The 20,052-nt window shown below is 37.1% G+C and overlaps 2 protein-coding genes across 3 annotated transcripts; one reads left to right on the plus strand and one right to left on the minus strand.

Annotated features, from left to right (window-relative positions):
- Positions 1–830: 830 nt before the first annotated feature.
- Positions 831–3,844, minus strand: LOC143452728 (uncharacterized). Of its 2 annotated transcripts, XM_076953786.1 has the most exons (5): positions 3,610–3,844; positions 3,436–3,538; positions 2,575–3,193; positions 2,196–2,386; positions 831–2,080 (listed from the first exon to the last, which is right to left on the minus strand). In XM_076953786.1, exons 2-5 carry the CDS (start codon positions 3,509–3,511, stop codon positions 1,140–1,142), a joined length of 1,827 nt encoding a protein of 608 aa, XP_076809901.1. In that variant the 5' UTR covers positions 3,512–3,538; positions 3,610–3,844; the 3' UTR covers positions 831–1,139. The 2 variants fall into 2 exon arrangements, with proteins under 2 accessions (XP_076809901.1, XP_076809900.1); XM_076953785.1 differs by lacking the exon at positions 3,610–3,844 and having other exon boundaries at positions 3,436–3,602.
- Positions 3,845–10,810: 6,966 nt separating this feature from the next.
- On the plus strand, positions 10,811–15,224 carry LOC143452974 (regucalcin-like). Its single transcript, XM_076954129.1, has 6 exons — positions 10,811–11,612; positions 11,875–12,053; positions 12,435–12,602; positions 13,437–13,617; positions 14,017–14,168; positions 14,842–15,224. Exons 1-6 carry the CDS (start codon positions 11,360–11,362, stop codon positions 14,890–14,892), a joined length of 984 nt encoding a protein of 327 aa, XP_076810244.1. The 5' UTR covers positions 10,811–11,359; the 3' UTR covers positions 14,893–15,224.
- Positions 15,225–20,052: the final 4,828 nt, after the last annotated feature.

The following is a 20,052-nucleotide window of genomic DNA, read 5'->3' on the forward strand; positions in this document are numbered from 1 at the left end:
AGTCGGATTAAAAAATTCCCTATAAGGGCTCAATACCCTATATAAAGACAATTTTGAGCCGGCAACACAGTGATTATTACGTGTTCGTACTCAATGCGTCATATTAAAAAAAGTAAGAAATTTTCCGGTCCAACGCGCATGTGACGTCGATGTGAACTAGTTTTGTTGTTGTTTTGGCGACAGCTGGTTCCAGGTTTAGGCTAAATTGTACATTTTTTGAGGGTTTGATTTTTCGGTTTTTAGGAGTATTTGTGCTAAATTTTTAAGTTCAAAACTTGCTGTAAAGTTTAGGTAGCTGTTATAGAAAACTGAGTACATGGATTTTGTCCAAATTAAGACTGCAGACAGGCCTGACCTAGATGACATTGCAAGCCAAAATTCAGTGTAGGTTTATGATGTGAATTTGCGACAGTAGCGTCTTGATTTAATGTACTTTGCATTGAAAAGCCTATCTCGTTGAAATGGGTCATGACCCCTTAAGCCAAAAACTTATTATGAATGTAAAACTCAGTTTTTAGGCTTACTTAACTTGCTAGCTTGTCTTTGGGCTAGGCTATTAACTAAAATTTGATTGCACTCTTTCCAGAAATACTTTTGGCTGGCTTTTTTGTATTTAACGGCGTTTAATTCTTTGTTTATTTATTTTATTTGCAAAACTGGTAGGACAGTTATTGTTTTCGTGCTATAATGAAGTGCAGGTAATTTTCTGATAGAATGGAAGCGTTTTAAAGTTAATACAAATGTAAAGCAGTATTATTTTATTAAAATGTAGGCTACACAGACAAACAATGGAAAACTTTATAAATAGTTTAACAAAGGACAAAGTTCGGCTGGCTGGTAACGCTTCTTGTGTTTGCTGGGTTGGCGCAATATCTGGAAACGGTTATGGTAGCATCTACTTTGAAGGCCAGCGGCTAGGTACTCATAGACTGGCATATATGTTGTTGGTACAAAAATCAATTTTACCGCTTCCAAGCGAGCTGCACGTAAGCCATGCGTGTCATTGCCGGCTTTGCGTCAATCCAATCCACTTGAGTTTAGAACCAGCTGACGTTAACAACGCAAGAAAACGATGCAATCACTATAGATATTGCCTTGGCCATGGTGCTTATAAAAACTGCCTTTTCTGGCCTTAAGCATTAGGTACTGCAATAGTTCTTTGGGTTATTTTTGTAAGTTTCTACAACTGTTCCGCCCAAATCATGCTGTTTAAACCGTCTTCCTTTGCAGAATTTACGTCTTTGACGAGCCACTGGAGTTTTTCTTTTCAGTAGAAGTTGCGTATCTGACGCCTGGAACCCCGCCATCCGTTTTGTTGCTGGGGACCCGTTTTGTAGAGGAATGCCCGAAACATTGCAAGCCATGGCAACTCCGCTACCAAAACCATTGTTTCGGCATAAAACTGCAAGATGCAATCGACCAGGTATGGTGTTTTCGAAATGCCTGCCTTTCGGCAGCGTTTTCGAAAATGTAGCGTTTACACTTTCGCACTTGTTGGTGGTATTACCTAAACGGATTTTACCCAAAATCCGTTGATTGAAGTATTTGGCAACGGTCTGTAGGCAAAGCGTTTTTGATTCGTCATTTAGTACAAGACCTACTTTGTTATTGTTCCATAACAGTGGTCGCGAATTACCACGGCAAACGAATGAAAACCGCCGACATTGACTGTGATTATTTTGCAGGCAAGCTAAAACAGCTTCTGTTGCGTTCTTTAGCAGTTTTGTCACAGTTGCAATATCATTCCCGTGTTTTTCGATACAGGCTTTGTACTCTGCAAACAACCTTGACTGGAACTCGATGGCAAACTTTTTTCTCGAACGTGCTGCGATCACGCTGTTAGTGGCATCTTTTGGAAAAAGCAAACCCAGGCGAAGCTTTCGAAGACGCCGACCAAGAGACCGGAAGGTATGAACACAACATGTCTGGCGTTTTACGGGTTCTGCTTGAGATGAATGCATTTGCTTGGAAAAGCCGTCAAAAAACTTTGAATCGTTGTCAGTTGTGAGAACGTCTACCGCCAAGCCATCGCATTGCAAATCTTCGGCAAGTTTTTTCCCGAGGTCGCGTTCCATGTTGCCTGCAAACAAAGCAGAAATGATTACGATCGCTACTACCATAAAAATGGCTGCTGTGTCATTTAATGAATCTATATAAATTATATAGAATGCACGTTATGATTATTTGTACTGTACCTGGTGGAACGCCGAACGGAAAAGATTCATCTTTATTTGCAGCCTTGCTGGTCCTGCGATTTGTTTCCTTGCTTTTGAAACCGACGGCAATTATCTTTTTTTGTGGCGTCACATTTTCAACCAGAACACTAACCACCTGTGTCGCAGGCTGAGTTGGTTGATTGAACGCCGCTGCAAGACTCACATTGAATCTATAAAAATTGTGCGTAAGTATGACAATTATTCCAAGTTGACGCTAATGCTGTCAAAAATCGTGTTATGTGATAGGCCTGAAGTTAATTGCCTTATAACTGGCAACGGAAAATTACCTGTTTGTTTTTAGCCGCATCTATATCTTGCGTATCTTCGGCCATTTAAAAGTGTATGAATGTTTGCTTACCGTGCATCGGCTTCAATTGAGATTTTCGCATTTGCAGGAAGTCCGGCTCGAACGTTACGACTTTTCAGGTCCTGGCGCAAGTCTTTCAATTGGCCTTTGTTGTACCTGGTCACCGAGTCAGAAACTTTTTGGCAATACTTCGACAGATTTCTGGTGGTTGGTGTTGGAATGTCCAGACAGCTAAGGAAAGCTTGCGCTAAACGCTCGCTTAGGCCGGTAAGTAAAACACCGAGTGCAAATTGAAGATTTGCTTTGCTGGTTGCGTGCCACAGTTTCCGATCCAATTCCACTTTCTCAAAAGTCGAAAAGGGTTGCGAAACATAGGTGCACTGCAGGCATCGGAGTTTTATAATCGAGCCGCAGCCTCGTAGATCTTCACTGCACACTTTCAGATCTATCTTGCATCTCGGCGAATGACGCTTATGTTTGCGACAGATTTCCGTCACCAACTCTTCAAAACGAGCGCAGCTGAAAATGCGATTGCCTACAAAGCTGAAAGATCCTTCTTTATATTGTGCAAGCTCACTTATTAGAGTTGTGCCTTTCGATAGTGACCTTAGACAATGGTGTGCAGCGATATCGCCTGTCTTCGTGTCTGTCAACGATAACATTTCCGAATCTATGAGGTACATATGAATAACCGTAAGTAAAAAATTCATTTCAAATTCTCTACATGCAATTGTCTGTTCGTAAGTCCACGCCGCGTCATTTCAAAAATCCGGCCCAAAATATACATTTGCTAGCAACGTACTAGTTATGAGAGAAGTTATTTATCTTTTCTCACATTTTTTCCAGTCACCAATCATTCTAATACGGTCCCCATCAATAGCTGATGCAGGAAATACACAACTTCGCACTAACCTGATGATGGTCGCATCCATTTCAGCGTCGATTCATCACAGCTGACATTTTGTCCGGGGTAATAAGCATGGCCCATTGTAAACTTGTACTGCTTACGTTTCTTCTGAAACGGCATAATATCCAGCTTAAATGTACGTTTAAAGTTCAACCAGTAAATGCTGAAATGCGGTATACCTGCTCTTTTTATAGGGTTCCATATCAGCCGGGCAGCCGCTGCAATTTGGTTCCTCCCATTGATAATATGCTCGGTTTTTATCATATCAACAGGTGTGTTTTGTCTACGTTAATGCTAGACGTCGTCTTCCTACTATTTTCCTGCGAGCGTTCCTAAGATAATCTGGGCAACTGACATCGCATAAAATCGCCTTTTTGCGAGATCCTACTGGCGTATTGTTGAATTATAATCTTGTTCCAGGCTTCCTGCGTTTCGCCATGTCGTACACAACGCATAGATTTCCAATGGGACTAAATTACTTGTGGCTGGTCCAGAATTTTAACCTTAATTGATGTCTTTTAACCAATTAAGGATGTCTGTGCTCGAATCGCCACCTAGCGGTTAGTGTAAATTTGCTCTATTTGATAAACGTTTGAGGTCTCTTGGAGGAAGGTGACCAATCTTTCGCGCACGTTGGACTTTCAGTTGGTATGTTCTAATGCAAGCGTCTTTAAACTTAGACAGTCGGATTAAAAAATTCCCTATAAGGGCTCAATACCCTATATAAAGACAATTTTGAGCCGGCAACACAGTGATTATTACGTGTTCGTACTCAATGCGTCATATTAAAAAAAGTAAGAAATTTTCCGGTCCAACGCGCATGTGACGTCGATGTGAACTAGTTTTGTTGTTGTTTTGGCGACAGCTGGTTCCAGGTTTAGGCTAAATTGTACATTTTTTGAGGGTTTGATTTTTCGGTTTTTAGGAGTATTTGTGCTAAATTTTTAAGTTCAAAACTTGCTGTAAAGTTTAGGTAGCTGTTATAGAAAACTGAGTACATGGATTTTGTCCAAATTAAGACTGCAGACAGGCCTGACCTAGATGACATTGCAAGCCAAAATTCAGTGTAGGTTTATGATGTGAATTTGCGACAGTAGCGTCTTGATTTAATGTACTTTGCATTGAAAAGCCTATCTCGTTGAAATGGGTCATGACCCCTTTAACAAAAAGAAAGCGTTGATTCTGACGACTGTACTTCCTGGTGCCAGTTTACCAGCCCGTCTGTTTGCTTAACTCATTTGCTCTTTAGGAACCTAAATGCTCCTACATGGCGAGGAATGCAATTTTGCTCAGTGCCAAGTCGCGATGTGCATGAATCCATGATTCCATTTCTTTTTTTGAAAAGCGTTCAACCACAAATCGAATGAGACAAAAATCTTTACGGACCATAGTTTTTTACGCTTTTTTCCGTCGTTTTTCTTTGCAAACAAACTTAGCATAGACAAATGACAAGCAAAAACTAACCGACAAAGTTCCATCGCAAACGAAACAGCTAAAAGGCTGCAAATACAGTAATAGGCCTGGTTAATTAAATATGTATCTGCAACTATTGACAAGAGCACGTCAAGATGACAAATGCCGCTTTAATGACATACTTTATGGCAATACTTCCACAAAACTGAAATGCCTAACCTGACAACCAGAGGTGGCAAAACTGGAGTTTCATTGGCTGGAAATCACAAAGGTTGTTGTGTGGTTAAGACTTCCATTAAACAGCTTTAGTGGTTTATTATGTAATAAAACAACAACATAATAGGTTGGGTTACAGATCGATCGGACCCGCCTTCGCTCGGTATCATACTGTTCGATGATACACAGGGTATTGATTTACATGGTGAATTGACACCAAGTATATGTTGCATCTTAGAGGTGATTTCTCCGACCAACTACACGTATTCGCATATCCAATCATAAGCTAACCTTCAAACGGGAGGTTGCTGCAGAAAACACGCTACTATCATTTCTTTCTCAAACAATTCTTCATCTCTTTTGCGAGCATTATCATATGTAGCCCCTGCTCAAATTAAATGCTTGATGCCAAGGCCGGGGTAGATGGGGTCCTTTGCCGATTTTAGATGCTGTGAATTAATGTAAAAATAATAATAATAACGTAAAATAAGTATTAACTCTTTCTAAACCAGCTCCATCAAAGCTCTGCTTTGTTGTTCATTTTAACCAAGGCATTGCCTACGCCCTACGAGAACAAATTGAGAAATAACACTGTTATTTGCGCGAAATAAAAGCAAAATTGTTATTTTTGTTTTTGTGCTAAGAAGCGCGAGGCCCAACGCAGTCGCATCGCTCGCATTGGCCTAAGGCAGGGGTGTCAAACTCAATCGCACCAGGGGCCAAATCTCAAAACTTATTTAACGCCGCGGGCCGTAAGGATGAAACTTGATTGAACGATTCGTAACTTGACGTGATTTGATTGAACGTTTCGCGACACCAGTACATGAATTGGAACAGGCATCGAAATAACACCAAGTTTTTGATGTTTAAAGCTCGGTGTATTATTCTTCTTCGAATACGAGTCGCACAAATACGGACGAAAAACAGGAAAAATACGTCGCACTCGATAATATATCCTACCAAAAAGTAGAAAGAAAGGTCACCTACCACGAAGTAGGCTTATTATTGAAAACAAGGCTTTGGGGAAAACCCGTGTATTTCACGAAAATTGCGCCGCGCAATCAGTTAAGAACAACGTGAATTGAAAATTTTTTTGTTACGTTTGTGCTGCATTGTACGATGTTTAAAGAAGCCGCTCTCAAATATGAGCACAAAGTAGACCGATAAAAATAAAATGAATATGTAAAAAATTAATGTACGCGGCATACGGTATGCTACAACCATAAGCACATACACAGAAATGCAGTAATAAGATTCTGTCAAACACGACCATACTACAGGTAGCCTGTATAAAAAAATGTAAATTAAACCGTGCATTTGAAAGTTAAAAAGTTAGCAAATTGAAGCACTCAACTGTCTTCACTTCAGTGGTGCCACTTTATCAGAGCTGGATGTTTGACATCTTTTCATGGAAACAAGTTTGTCGATGTTTGGGGTAAGACTTTGTGTTGCGGAAATTCTTAAAATGGACTGTAGGTGTTCATCAGTAAGACGACTTCTGTGTGATGTTTTGTTAATCTTCATCACAGAAAACAACTGTTCACATATATATGTGCTACCAAACATACACAAGGTTCGAGCGGCATGTAGAGCCCTAAGGCCAATGCTGCTTGATGCTTTAAAAGCTATACAAGTATGCAGGTTGCACGCAACTACAGGTACAACCATATATATGCTTCCACTTATTTGTGTATGCTCTGTGATGTATAGTCTTTCCGAATTCTTTACTTTGTTTGTTAAAAACGTCCATTTTATGACAAAAACTTTAGCTTAAAACTTATATCATGAATGTTGAATGTTCCACAAACACACTGGTCGGAGAATCGACCAAAACATCTGTGTATAATCAAAATGTTTTCTATTCTTCCGGTTCTGGTGCTTTAGAGGACAAAGCCCTTACTGAAGCTTGCTGTGTGAATGCATCTTATAATTTGCTATGTCAAGGAGCAACGGCTGATTACCGTAAGGGCAACTAAGGCACGTGCTCTAGGTCTCCGAGCTTCTGAGGGACCAATTTTGCCACGCGGAAACGACAAAGACAACACTCATTAAAAAATCAACTTAATATTTTACAGAATCGTGCAACCATCATCACAACTAAGAGATAATTCACCGTTGCTTATCGTAATACTATTTCGAAAATGTGCAACATAAAATATAGAATTGCACTCGAAAACCTATGAAAAGCAGGTTATCGTCGTATACGGCGTTTCAATATTGTAGCCTACGTTATAAATTTACGCAGCTAAATTTTATGAATATGTCTAAATATGTAAATATGAGAATAAACTTTTTTTCGAGGTATTTTAAAGTGTTTTTTTCAGGTTTAAAAACTAAAACATTTTGCATCCCGCTCATTTTGGGTGAGTTGGACTAATACAGGATTTAACATCCCAGCTTTTAATACACTTTCAGAATACGGCAGTGGAAATGAGGATTATTTAGAAATATAAAGATATTCGGATAAGAAAACCCTACTACTCAACAATGACTGTCTAATAACAACAACGATAACTAATCCTCATATTTGATTGCATAAATGTGAAAATTAAGCTAGCACTTGCTTGCTTTCAGAAAGTAAAACTGTTATCTCGAATACGGGTATTCCCCGCCAGCTGATTTATTGTTCTAACAAAAAGAAAGTGTTGTTTCTGACGACTGTACTTCCTGGTGCCAGTTTACCAGCCCGTCTGTTTGCTTACCTCATTTGCTCTTTAGGAACTTAAATGCTCCTACATGGCGAGGAATGCAATATCGCTCAGTGCCAAGTCGCGATGTGCATGAATCCATGATTCCATTTCTTTTTTTGAAAAGCGTTCAACCACAAATCGAATGTAACCAAAATCTTCACGGACCATAGTGTTTTACACTTTTTTCCGTCGTTTTTCTTTGCAAACAAACTTAGCATAGACAAATGACAAGCAAAAACTAACTGACAAAGTTCCATCGCGAACGAAACAGCTAAAAGCTGCTAAAAGGCTGCAAATACAGTAATAGGCCTGGTTAATTAAATATCTATCTGCAACTATTGACAAGAGCACGTCAAGATGACAAATGCCGCTTTAATGACATACTTTAGGGCAACACTTCCACAAAACTGAAATGCCTAACCTGACAACCAGAGGTGGCAAAACTGGAGTTTCATTGGCTGGAAATCACAAAGGTTGTTGTGTGGTTAAGACTTCCATTAAACAGCTTTAGTGGTTTATTATGTAATAAAACAACAACATAATAGGTTGGGTTACAGATCGATCGGACCCGCCTTGACTCGGTTTTTATACTGTTCGATGATACACAGGGTATTGATTTACATGGTGAATTGACACCAAGTATATGTTGCATCTTAGAGGTGATTTCTCCGACCAACTAGACGCATTCGCATATATCCAATCATAAGCAAACTTTCAAACAGGAGGTTGCTGCAGAAAACACGCTACTATGTTGTCAAACACTTCTTCATCTTTTTCGCGAGCATGATCATATATAGCCCTTGCTCAAATTAAATGCTTGATGCCAAGGCCGGGGTAGGTGGGGTCCTTTGCCGATTTTAGATACTGTGACTTAATGTAAAAATAATAATAATAACGTAAAATAAGTATTAACTCTTTCTAAACCAGCTCCATCAAAGCTTTGCTTTGTAGTATATTTTAACCAAGGCATTGCCTACGAGAACAAATTGAGAAATAACAATGTTATTTGCGCAAAATTTATAAAATTTATAAAAGCAAAATTGTTATTTTTGTTTTGGTGCTAAGAAGCGCGAGGCCCAACGTAGTCGCATCGCTAGCATTGGCCTAAGGCCAATGCGGTTCTAACAAAAAGAAAGTGTTGATTCTGACGACTGTACTTCCTGGTGCCAGTTTACCAGCCCGTCTGTTTGCTTACCTCATTTGCTCTTTAGGAACCTAAATGCTCCTACATGGCGAGGAATGCAATTTCGCTCAGTGCCAAGTCGCGATGTGCTGAATCCATGATTCCATTTCTTTTTTTGATAAGCGTTCAACCACATATCGAATGAGACAAAAATGTTTACGGACCATAGTTTTGTACGCTTTTTTCCGTCGTTATTCTTTGCAAACAAACTTAGCAAAGACAAATGACAAGCAAAAACTAACGGACAAAGTTCCATCGGGAACGAAAATGAGAACAGCTGATCTTGCCCATAGTCGTCCTATGGCAAGCACTGAGATCGATCCACGCTTGTAGAAATGAGGCGTTTCTTGTTGTTTCTGTTCCAAATGAAGCCTGTCAAACATCACAGCAAGTTGACGCGCATTGAAGTTGAGTGATAGAAAATAATGAAATTTAAGCAAACTTGTCTCTTCTCTCCTCTAGCTAGGCTGGACTATTTGTGTTACGTTCTAACAACAGAGCGAGTCTCTCCGAGGTAATAATTTACAACTTTTAAAGCTCCCCAACTAGACTGTTGATTGCGTTACTTCAATAAACCACAGGAGTTGTAAAAATTCCCGCCATAGTAAATTAATGAAACCATGTTTAAACCTCACCGCAATAAATTGATACGTGACGCCCATAAAATGATTTATGTTTCTATGTGGGTGACACTCCAAGGATCATAAAAATCTTAGAGGTTGTAGAAAGGCTTTGGCCATACTTATCGGCACAGATTCTTCTTGGTAAATGAGCGTAATCATATAGCGAGGTAGATTTGATGAGTTTGCCATCACCGTACTTCCAATACACATTTTATGAAAATTATGGTTCAAATCATTTTATTAACAAATAAATCCCTATCAAGCAGTGAAAGACGGAGATGTCAGTAATATGATTAATCACCCACTTCGTATAACGTGATTTTCAGCTTCAGTTTTTCAAAGTTCTTTCTTAAATGTTCATTTATGTGACGTAACTAACTTTTTATTAGGCCACGTAACGCAAGGTGGTATTTTTTGCCGAATAACTTTGCTGCTTTTCCCCTCAGCAGTTCCATTCGTACAGTATCCAACCAGCCTTCGAGCGGCGCCATTCAAACATGATAACTTATAATATAAGTATACGACGGCCAAGTTGATTGTCCTGGTTTACACTGGTTTATAGTGTACCATAAATATTTATAATATTTCAATCTGACTCTTAAGAATTATAAGAAGGATGCGAATACTGTCTAGAGTTATCCTAGACTTCAGTCGAATAGGTTACAGCATTATTAAACACTGAAATTCTGATTAATTTCGCTTTTAATGCATTTTATTATTACTTCGGTCAACACGAGAAAATACAACAATATTATTGTCCAAGGAAAAGGTTTTAAAAACTCAATTGTCGACAAGCGCAACTCCTTATATCTCACGAACAATTAAAGAGAACGACCAATTCGTTCTCGATCGTACATATTCGTTCCAATTTTCCAACTCTCAGTGTGTCTAAAAACATTGCATGCAACGGTACATGTATACACTGACGGAGGAAATTAAAGAAACAAAACAATGACAATATACAATAATAGTGCGTTAAATGACAGATACATATTTATAACAACACAACTTGGAAGACAGTGGAAACAGCGTCTTCCAGACCTGCCAGTCAGGGCAAAGATACGCTAGTTTGTTTTATACGCTTAGCCTACAGTATATAAGCCATACAGAGTTGTTGCTCGTGACAACAATGAAACTGCTGGTTGCGGTTACGTCCTGACTGCTGAGCATAAAAAGGTAAACGTTATTCATCAACTGCTGCTTGATGACCGTAAACCAGTATTTGCCTGGTTTTGGAAGGTAATGCTGGCTCGTAAGTTATTAACACCGAGAAAGGTATTTGGGTGACTATTTGTTTAGCCGCTAGCGCTTTAGGCGAGCGTAAGTACATAAGCCACGGTAAGACCGGTTTTCAGTTGATCAGTGATTACCAGCAATGAAGATCTTTCAAGTGTGGTTAGACGCAAACTATTGCAGCATCGCTGAGGAGATATAAACCAATTCAATTGCTAGCATGTTTATGGCATTACTATAATTGACTTTCCATAAGATTATATTTCCATGGTAAAGATTTAACGAGCAGCAATATAAATCGTGCAACTCATTCAACTTAGAGTTATTGCAGCATGAAGCTATTGATACCTGCAGCTGCATATTAAGCAGTGTATGCAATTTAAATGTACTTTGAAATGAATGGTCTCTTAAGATAGCAATAGTCGAGTTTTTGAGGTAGATAATATTTTCGAGTTTCCAAATTCAAGCAGACTAAAATTTCAAAAGTTATATTCTGTAATTCAAGCAATTGCTATCGAGTATACCGCTAAACAGCTAACTTGAACAGTAACTGAATTTCAAAGATAGAACCATGTCATTTTATCGCAAATTTGGACCCATAACTCAGTTACAATACATAACTATAGTTGAGTTTTTTTTAAAAGATAGGTTGCCCATGGCCATGGCCCCCAAAGTGCAGTTAGTCTTGAAAAACTCTTGCTTGTTGGGGGAAGGCCCCCACTGGGATGACAGAACCAATACACTGCTGTTGGTTGACCACAAGTCACGTGCCGTTCTTCGTTGGAATCCAGTCACCGACGATTTGAAAACAACAATTGTGGAAGGTTTACTTGTTTTTATAAGGAATTTGACATGAAGTGTTCGTTGTTTTGGCTCATAAACAACGCCTTTTAAATGGAGTAATCGTAAAAAAACCGGCATAACAACATCATGCGCGTTAATCAGATTAATTAAACTGGTTCTAGCCGAATGAATAAAGCTTAATGCAATCGCTTATACAATAGCCTACCTAATGGAGAGTTTTACTAAAATTAACGGTTAAATTAAGAGGAAACTAAAAATCACTACAGTTGACAAATTTTGCAGATCCTACCGTTGGCTGCGTGGTGCCACGGAAAACTGGCGGATTGGTCGTGGCAGCAGAACATAGGTTCGCATTTCTCGACGAAGAAACCGGTAAAATGCAGACTATTCAGGAATGTCATACTGAATTTCCAGCAGTAATTTTCAACGATGGCAAATGCGATCCAGCTGGACGATTTTGGGCTGGTTAGTTGTAACTTGAAGGGAATCGTTGGCTTGCGTATGTAAATGTAGCTTGGATGCGTATTTCTCTTAACTTAAAACCTAATTGGCTTGCAACTTGGATGCTCCTTTTAAGTTTTCTCTAATACCTCCTATTATATTTTCCAAGTATTTAAACGGTTTTCTTCGTCTATTTGTCAAACTCTCACTTATCTTTCACTTCGAACCTTAGTTTATTAGCTTCAGATCGGCATAACATAAAACACTGTCCCATCAATCATTGTGTCATAAATGTAATATATTCACGATTAACCTACTATTCCTTCGTAAGACATATTTCGAGAACTACCATTTTTTAATTTTTAAACCAGCTTAAACGGATTCGTATTATTTTGTTTCAGGCTCCTTCACCGAACCCAGATCCTGATAATCCCCCTCCCAACGATGGCGCTCTTTATTGCCTGTCGACTGACCACACTATGGACTTGAAGGTCGATCAGGTGTGCATTTCGAACGGTCTCTCGTGGTCACCTGACAAAAGGACTATGTACTACTGTGATTCATTTAAGGTGAGTGCTTGGTTACGTAAGACCAGTCATTTTAATTTGTTGCAAAATATAAAGTACAAAATAAATATTACGAGATTAAAAAGCTTGTATGAGGCTTAGTTAAATTAGCAAAATAAAATTTTTGTATCAGTAATTCCTAATAACCAAACAATAAATGCAAGTATAGTGACCAATTGCAGCTGTCAAAAAGGCAGTGAGCTTGTCGTGTTTTGTACATTGAGTTTCTCGATCCATGTAGTTCTTAATTAAACAGATGGAGGCATGTGCAGTGTTGCATTTAGTGCGGTAGGATTTCAGTTGTAACAAAACGTAAACTATAATAAATAGCATATTAATTTATAGTTATGTTATAATATGTTTGCTTTTCACAGTACACCTGAAGAAGCGAGCTTGCGAAAGCTCGTTTCGAAAAATATAAAGTTAACCTTAAGAGTGCCAAACTATATCCTGTTTCTTATTTTATTTTAAAATTTGGTTAAAACGGTTTAGAAAACATCAGTTATAATATGTATAATACATATATATTATATATTAAGTATTTATATATGTAATACTATATATTGTCATGTATTATATTTTAAGTTGGTTGTAAACTATTGAATAATAATCTAACAAACTAACATTTAAGTTGGTGAAAAAAGTCACAATTTTGCCCGTTTTGCGTATATTTTGTATAGGCCTTGGTTATACGTTGGTTGAATATTCTGTGGTGTTTTTTGAAAAACATATTGTTTTTGTATTTTATTGGTCGTAGCAACAATATGCCAAAATATGCTTATTTTCAAACTGTTTGTTTCCTTCAAATGCTTAAGGAGTTAATTATTTTTTTCATAGTATACCATAGATGCTTACGACTATGACGTTGACACCGGGAACATCTCCAATATGCAAGAGGTTGTGAAATTTGATCGAATGACAGATGGCATCCCCGACGGTCATACCGTTGACGTTGATGGGAATTTGTGGGTCGCAATGTTCTCAACCGGACAAATAATTAAAGTTGATCCTCGTACAGGTTGGTTTGTATGTTTTTAATGCTGATGTAAGTGGTAACTTTGCATCTCATTTAAAAGTATAATCATAATGATAACAAAACTTTTGCAGTCAGTGAAATAACATAACGTCTATTTAATGAAAACATATATAAGCAAGTGTCGAGTATTGTACGATTCTGTTGGCAATATAAGCTTATTATGGCACATTTTAAGCCTGCGAGAGCTCACTGCTTGAAGTTTTAACATTTTTGCTTTGTGCTCGAATAGCGTCTAATTCTGATAGCAGGTTTCTGTTAAAACTATAATCGCAATATATAATTACATGACTTTTTGTAGTAATTTTTAATCATTTTTCATTCGTTCATTTTTCATTCATTTCATTTTTCGATTAAAATAACAAAAAATTTCATTTTCTTTAGGTACAAAACTGGAATACCTAAAAATCAGTGACACTGTTCTTAAAACTACGTCAGTTTGTTTTGGCGGACCTAATCTAGACGAGTTGTACGTGACATCTGCTAGAAACGATCCTTTGAAGGGCAGACAGGATATGTCTGGTTGCACATTCAAGGTATTGGACGATTAACCCAAAAAATTTATTAGGCCTTAAACTGATAAATTCAAAATTTAAAGAACAAAATCACTTTTTATTGATCTTTTCCATGAATGAAAGTCATAGACAAAATTTTACGAAATTTGGGGGTAACTTTAGAATTCACGGCTTAGGTTAAAATCCACCAACAATAGTCTCCGATATTATAAATTCATATCTTTCTGTATGCAAAGTCTCCCGAATAGCTTTGTTATAAATTTAAAAAAGCTGTTTATTTTGGCAAAGATATTGCGACAAACGGCGAGTTGCCGATGTAATTTTCTGCATAAAACCACTGCTAATACGTGTATATGGGGACGCTCAAAATGGCGGTAATGACAATGACGATAACCAGTGTTTCCATTTCTGTTATAACTTTGAGAGTTTGGGTTAGTTAAATTTAATAAAGCTGAAAAATTTATCAGAAAAATTAGTTAAAATATTTATTAGGGTATATAGTAGTTGGATTATGCTGGGGTTGGGATTAAGATCGGATTCTATGTTGTCATATATTGTCATGAGCTATTGTTATAACAGAAATGGAAACATTGGTTGCCGCCATTTTCTATGCGCACCCATATACATAGAAGTATTGATAAATGCTATATTAGAATGAAGATTTTTATTCTTTTGCACAATTTATTTTTTACAGGTAACCGAGCTGGGCACGAAGGGATTACCGGCAAATGTATATGAAGGTTAAGTTCAAGCAATTGTAAATGGAAGCCTCACTTTCTCATTTGTTTGTAATAATTTTACTTTTAGTCATTGTAAAAAAGCCAAGATATCGTTAATACTGTTAATCTTGTTAATTCTGTTAATTCTGTTAATCCACAACTGAAGAATTTTTCGATTTTATTATTGTTGCAACTGTGAACCTGCCTGTAAGCGTTGCAATTGAACTCGAAAGTTGGAAAATTGATTTTATATTAAAAATGTTTTATACCAATCTTTGGTTTTGTAAATCGTTTTGTACGTTTTGTCGTCACTATTTGGTTCGAATGGTAAATACTCCAACAAGATTACATATCACATCGCGAAACGGATTTCCCGGGATGCTGGTTTTGTTTTGCTCTATAATATCAGAAACGTCATGTTGGCGTTTTCCACCTTTAGACCCAAAACCTAAAATCTTTCCGAAGCCACAGTTTGTCTCAACTATTAAGCAAACAGCGAAGCGGATGCAATTTCGCGAACCTGTTTATTTAACTTATGGGTGTTTTCATATATCTGATATAAAATCGTTTACGACAGAAGGCTTGCCGAAAATGGGTTTAATGGGTAACAGTTACATAAACAGGAATTTGTTAAGAATGGCACCGGAAGTTGATTTCTGTTGAATTTTAAGATCTTAGTGACATGATCTTTATCACGACCGGATAATTACAAAGGCCGCCAGACAGGAACTAAAAAGATCAGAATACTACACTCTACTAGAGTTTGTGTTTTCAGCAGATTGTTTAAACCTAATCTATGGTTAAAGCAGTAATCTGTTATACATATGTATGATTGTCTTCTGCGTGTAAATATATGCTGCTTTATAGCAGTATATGACTATTACATTTGGCTGCTATACTATTATTACTGCAGCTTGCGTTACAAATTTGTGATTAGGGTGCGATTAGAAATAATAGAAGTTTTTGAAATGGTATGTTTATCAAGTAAGAAAAAAGAGATGCAGCCTAGAATGCTAAGACCAGCTGTCACGATTTCCCCAAAATGTTAAAGTTCTCAAGCGATTTTTCCGTATGCTGTAGTATAGTAGTGACTTGGGTCATTGACAAGTCGAGTCGAATTACACTTTAAAATGCCTTGACTTGACTTCAAGTCAATGTTTCAGTCGTTGTGCAAGTTTTGATTGTCACACATTTTTTATTTGTTACAAGAGTGATAATACAAGAATTTCCCTTAACAGTTTTCAATGATTGAAAATGCGACCCACCTGATCGATTGTGGGGAGGTAATTGTTGTTAACGCATTCACGATAGGCTTGATGAATGGGTAACTGACAATTACAGATGTTGGTACTTGGGACTTAAAAATGTTTCAAGGAAATAAACTTTTTAAAACTATCTTGTTTAGAAACAAAATAATGTTTTAATACTTTTTTGGTGAAATAGTTTATGTGGTAAAATTTCCAAGGTAGTTTGTTGTAACCAGAGTGCAATGAGTCTGACATGAAACACCTCTTCACCGTAATTTTAATATGCGGTACAGCATGTCACATATACAGTGGTCTATGGTCTTCTGTGAAGGGCAAATTTTTATTAGTAAGTAATTATCGCTTGTTAGTTTAAGAAACTACGCAATTATTTATCTGAAATGTTTGAACCCAGATAAGAACCGCAAAGCGTTTCTTTACACAGTGTAGGTCACTGTTACACAACGTGTGCAGTGTTGGTGCGGCAGATATTCCTTAGCTTAAACCATTCAACATAATTCTTATCTGGTTAATATAAAGAATTACACGTTATCTATCTACAGGATTTATGTCAACAGTAGACAGGGATAAACCACGTCCAGATGATGGAGCTCTCTTCTGTCTTTCGATAGATCAAATTGTTTCCACGAAAATCAGTCAAGTGAACATTTCGAATGGAATCTCGTGGTCACCTGACAATCAAACCATGTATCACTGCGATTCGTGGAAAGTGAGGTTTTACTTTGTGTCAACGTTCAAAGTTTTTCGTCAGTTGTCAAAAATAGAGGCAAAATGAAACATAGACAAAATACAACATTTCCACTGGGCTAATAAAAATATAACATCACTCTATTTCAATTGCTCTCAATAAAGCAGAAATATACGTTTCTGAAATTGCAGTCGTAAAGCACATTTTTTTGAAAAACACATCATTCAATATTTACCAAAGTAATTCTGTACAAAGCTATTTTGAGGTTTTATCTTTGACGTGTTCTTTGCAATCACAGTATCTTGTCTCTGTCTAGCTTACCATAAACGCATTCGACTACGATATCAACACCGGTGATATCAGTATAGTGGAAGAGAAGTTGTAAAGTTTGATAAGAATGCAGATAGCATTCTAGATGGACATACCATGGATGGAAATTCAGGGGTCTCTATGTTCTTAGCAGGGCAAATAATCAAAGTTGATCCAAGAACAGGTTTGAAAAAATAACTTAAAGGGACGCCAAACAAAATACGTAATTGTTATTAATTCAAGTTATAATTTCACACATTCATATTCATATAATTTCACACGTTGTACTTAAAAAATACAACTTTTTTTATATTTAACATACTTTTATAAGAAAATTGTTTGCCGCAACCAAAACTAAGCCTTTGGCGCACATTACAGTTTGCTTTCAAAAGTGTGTTTATGCACCTTAATTGCCCCATGAATCCTGCAGTTGCCAACAAAATTAATGCATTATTCGAATACTAATATTGAAAAAACAAATAAATACTGGTTTATCCATTCAAATATCTTTTACATTTTCCCTACTTTTTGTCCACAGGTTACTGAGCTGGGCAAAAAGGGTCTACCAGCAAATGTGTACGAAGGACGATACGACACAAACTGAATCCTGTAGCTTCTGTCCTTCATCTACATTCGTTACAAAATAACCAAAATTGCCTAACTTCACAAAATAATGTCACTGTAATGACTGCAGTTAATCAATTTTTTTTTTCAAAATATCACACAACATTATTTTAATAATTCATAAATTAAACTTCATTCTTAGGCTATCATGACACTGGGTATTTGTTTTATTGTAATTGCAAGGAATGTTTTAATCTATTACAGTTAATGTAGGCTATATAAGCTTACATATTTTTAAGTCGTTCAAGTCCATTTATTGTGTAATTTTTCAATCCGCTTAGTGCTCGCAGTTTGTTTATATTGCTGGCATTTCTAATTTCTATAGTATATGTTTATTCTCCATTCTATAGTACGCTACTTGTTGTTCTAAGTTATAGTATGTCCAGTTTCATAAGCTACCTGTAACTTATATCTGTTAGAACTTGGCCACTTGCATAGTTTCCCGTCAGTTTACAGTTGGAATTCTCAACAGCTTACACTTTAGGTCAAACTCAAAAATTAGATCACGTAGAAAATTAGATTATGTGGCAAAAGTTAAACAACTTTTGCCACGTAATGCATGCCTTTTTGAGTCCTCAGTGAAATTGGAAAGAATTGCAATGTCAATAAGATGTAGGCTACATAGACAAGTGTTGACAAGTTGAGGGCGAGTAGATGTGTGGATTTATTTGTTTAATACCCTGTGCAGAGCAGTCTCTAGTTCATTCACAAACTTGCTTTAACTTCAACATGCATAATATTCCAAGGTTTCCAAAATAAAAGCATTCATTTAAATCCTAAACAAACCGTACTTGAGAGTAGGCATAAGCTCAGTCTTGTCCTCACACACATCTGAGCAAAAACTGTTGGACTGGGGCCCGAGTAAAGGAGTTTCCATGCATGAACCAGCTGAACAATTTCAAAGGTACGTCGCTTTGTCGAAGAAATGCGTACGATATCCAAGTAATAACGCTTAGCTTCTTCAACTAGGTAATAATTGCTCTTTTCTTGGCAAAGAAAGAACAATCCTACAAGGAAATCCAACTGTTAACCGTTGACAATTATTTTCTGACCAAATAGGTATAAGATCATGAAAAGTATCATTATCGGTAACTTTTGCTGCGCTGTCTCCGGTCATCGCCCCAAACGCATTTTTAGATTACGGGCGTAATCATTGTCATGCTTTCCAGCACATGTAGGCTAGTAATAGTGGTCGGTAATATTTCCACATAATTTTGTTTAAAAACAGCAGCTAAAAAGGATCAAGGGAAAAATCGGAAAAGTATTTTATTTCAAAGTAGAAAACTAACGACGCAACTTTACTTTTTATAGATTTATAAAATTTAGTGAGCAAAAAGCTTTTAAACTATAATGCTAAAAAGATTATGAAAATTTGTTTCAGAAATTTACAACAAATTGCTGAAAATTGTTAGTAATCGTCGATTTTGACTTACTTGGCACGTGTGAAGTGTGACGTTTGCGATTCTTTTTTTGTGCCACATCAGAAAACTTCAGGATGTGCTGCAACTGTTTTTAGTTAGAATTAAGTTAATTTGTAATTTTTTTATTTCTGATTAATGTTAGTTCTAGCAGATTTCAGGCACATTATTACTTTAATTCCGTTGCCTTGCATTTTATTTGTTGTTCCCAACAGTCCAATTTGGCGCCATGTCAAATTAAGAGCACCAGGCTAAGCCTAGTGGACGTAACAATAACAACAGGTAAGTGGTAACCAAAGAAAAGTACCAAACATCACCACTTTACCAGATACTAGCCACGAAAGCGGTGGTTGTAGGGGTTTCTTTACTTTTGCACTTCCATAATAGGATCGAGTATTTAGGAATAATTACGTCATAATTTTTATTGTATTACTTCGTAACTCCTTCTCATTCAAGGCTTCAAACCAAGTGCAAAAGTAAAAGAGATCCGTTTTTTTGTAGTGAGACAAAAGAAAGAGCTTGTGTACTTGCATTCGTTTTGGCTGATGATCTTTACTGCTTGCTTTGCAATGTTACTAGGCCCATAGGCGTAGCCAGGGGGTGGGGGCGAAAGGGGCCTCCCCCCCCAAATTTTCAAAGTTTTCATTCCGAAGTTGAGCCTTTTGTTAAAAATATAATAAAATTTGTATATGTATTGGTATTGTATCTGTATTGTATGGTTCCCTTGAACTCGTCAAATAAATGCCCGCCCCCAAATTTTTTTTCTGGCTTCGCCACTGACTAGGCCTGTATAGTTCAGTGTGTATATATATATGTAGCTCAGTCTAGTTTATTATAGTATTATGACACGCAAACAAATGCGATGTTTCTTTATGACTTTGC

The sequence above is a fragment of the Clavelina lepadiformis genome, chromosome 4 (genome assembly GCF_947623445.1).
Source record: "Clavelina lepadiformis chromosome 4, kaClaLepa1.1, whole genome shotgun sequence".
Taxonomy (NCBI): domain Eukaryota; kingdom Metazoa; phylum Chordata; class Ascidiacea; order Aplousobranchia; family Clavelinidae; genus Clavelina; species Clavelina lepadiformis.